General features: G+C 40.6%; 1 protein-coding gene across 1 annotated transcript in view; it reads right to left on the bottom strand.

Moving 5' to 3' along the window:
- Positions 1 to 557, bottom strand: part of EMH_0040090 (zinc finger MYND domain-containing protein, putative) — a gene marked incomplete at both ends in the record, with an annotated part of 9576 nt that overhangs the window by 5434 nt on the left and 3585 nt on the right. Inside the window, one exon of the mRNA XM_013495464.1 lies at positions 309 to 557. Coding sequence (XP_013350918.1) covers positions 309 to 557 — 249 coding nt within the window. The remainder of the gene's footprint in view (positions 1 to 308) is intronic.

The following is a 557-nucleotide window of genomic DNA, read 5'->3' as shown; positions in this document are numbered from 1 at the left end:
AAAAAAAAAAAAAAAAAAAAAAAAAAAAAAAAAAAAAAAAAAAAAAAAAAAAAAAAAAAAAAACATAAAACACAAAAACAACGAATCACCCCCGAACCCTCCCGTTTTCTCCTTTTTAGGGTTTAGGGTTTAGGGTTTAGGGTTTAGGGTTTATGGTGGTTTAGGGTTTATGGTGTTTTATACTTTGAGTAGAACTTGTAGATAATAATAAAAGACAGAACGATTGGGGGGTTTTAATATAATACATCTGAGTTGCTGCAGCTGCAGCACGAGAGATAGAGAAGGAGCAGCAGCAAAAAAAGACAGACCCTCAACCCCTCTGGGGTCTGTTGCTTGCTCTCTTAGGGTTAGCTGCAACAGAGATAATATAGATAAAGGATATACAGATAATATAGATATTGGTGCTGCTGCTGCTGCTGCTGCTCCTGCTGCTGCTGCTGATGATGATGGTGGTGATGATGGTGGGGGGGGAGAAGGACTGGTTGCTGCTGCTGGTTCTGCTGCTGCTGCTGTTTCTGTTGCTGCTGCTGCTGTTTCTGCTGCTGCTGCAGTATCTG

The sequence above is a fragment of the Eimeria mitis genome, genomic scaffold (genome assembly GCF_000499745.2).
Source record: "Eimeria mitis Houghton genomic scaffold, Emh_scaff1587, whole genome shotgun sequence".
Taxonomy (NCBI): Eukaryota; Apicomplexa; class Conoidasida; order Eucoccidiorida; family Eimeriidae; genus Eimeria; species Eimeria mitis.
Note: the sequence above shows the minus strand (reverse complement) of the source record. Positions and strands in the feature narration are given on the sequence as shown.